Raw genomic sequence first — 1,253 nt, 5'->3', positions numbered from 1 at the left:
CCCGCAGTAGTCGTGGACAACATGAGAGAGGCCCAGCGCCAGTTCTTCAAGGTGCGCTCCCAGCGCTTGTGTGCGCGCTGCCACGGCTTGGGCGGCCGGTGGCACATCGCCCAACCCAAGCACTCCCTGCACCTTCCCCGGCCCTCCCGCAGCTGCCTCTGGAGAAGAAGATGACCCTGCTGGCCACCAAGGACCCCAACAACCGCGGGTGAGGGGCTGCGGGGCATGCCGACCATCCGCCGCATCGCAGGCTTTGCCCGGCCTCCGCCTGCCGACCGTTGCGGCCCGCCGGCCTCGCCGCCATCCCCTCCTGCAGGTACAGCCCCGCCCATGAGCAGGCGCTGGACCCCTCTGGCAAGCCGGATACCAAGGAGGGCTATTACATCGGGCGCGAGGTGCCAGCTGGCAGCCTGCCGGGGTAAATCACAGGTCATCATAGGGAGGGGCAAATCAACCAAGGGTCGCAGTGCTTCCTGTCTCTTCAGGTGCATGGGGGTAGCAACATCCAGCCGGCGCCGGGCAAGCATTGTCCACCTCCGGAGCTGCGTGCCTCAAGCCTCAAACTCGATGACCACATCCCACAGCTTCTCCAGGCGGTACACACCGCTGGCCACAATGCCTGCAACGCGGCACCGTGGCCAGGGATCCGGATGGGCAGGCGGCGACGCACGCGGTCGAAAGGGAGGCCACCAGCAGAACCCTCGTTCAATGACAGGGTAAGGCCAGCGGACTTACCCACGGTGCGGGTGGCCTTGGAGCCGAAGCACTGGTACTTGAAAACAGCGCTGCCCATCAAATCTTTGTTCGACCGGTTCTGCAGGCCGCCCGGATGAACAGGATAGGTCAGGGGAGCTGTGCCACAGGCATGTGTATGTTGTGGAACTGTGGGCGGGACGGGTGCGCAGGATTGCATCGCTTGCACACAGTGTGCAGCAGGTGTGGGAACGAGCGCAGTCACGCACCTGGTAGGCCAGGCAGCCAGACAGGGGCTTGATGTCCAGCAGGGTGAAGCCCACGTCGCAGTATGGGAACTTATTGGTCTTGAACACACCGCCGATCAGCTGTGCAAGGAAGAGAAGAAAACGGAAGAGGATGGGCGAGTTGTTCGCGGCAGCACGAGTTGCCAGAGGGAGCCTCGATTAGCTGCAGGCCAGGCAAGGTGCTCTCACTACGGGTAAGCCCACCTTGCTTGTGTGGGCTTAAAGTCTGGTAAAGCAAGAACTAGCTTGCAACATAGACTCCCCGCCGAAACG

At 62.9% G+C, this 1,253-nt stretch overlaps 1 protein-coding gene across 1 annotated transcript; it reads left to right on the top strand.

Moving 5' to 3' along the window:
* Positions 1–21: 21 nt before the first annotated feature.
* On the top strand, positions 22–422 carry CHLNCDRAFT_143376 (hypothetical protein; the record flags this gene model as incomplete). Its single annotated transcript, XM_005842531.1, has 3 exons — positions 22–51; positions 153–208; positions 317–422. The coding sequence occupies 3 exons, from the start codon at positions 22–24 to the stop codon at positions 420–422; spliced, it is 192 nt and encodes a 63-aa protein (XP_005842588.1).
* Positions 423–1,253: the final 831 nt, after the last annotated feature.

Source organism: Chlorella variabilis (genome assembly GCF_000147415.1).
Source record: "Chlorella variabilis unplaced genomic scaffold CHLNCscaffold_530, whole genome shotgun sequence".
In the NCBI taxonomy this organism is placed as follows: domain Eukaryota; kingdom Viridiplantae; phylum Chlorophyta; class Trebouxiophyceae; order Chlorellales; family Chlorellaceae; genus Chlorella; species Chlorella variabilis.
The sequence above is the reverse complement of the archived record's forward strand: the minus strand, read 5'-3'. Positions and strand labels throughout refer to the sequence as shown.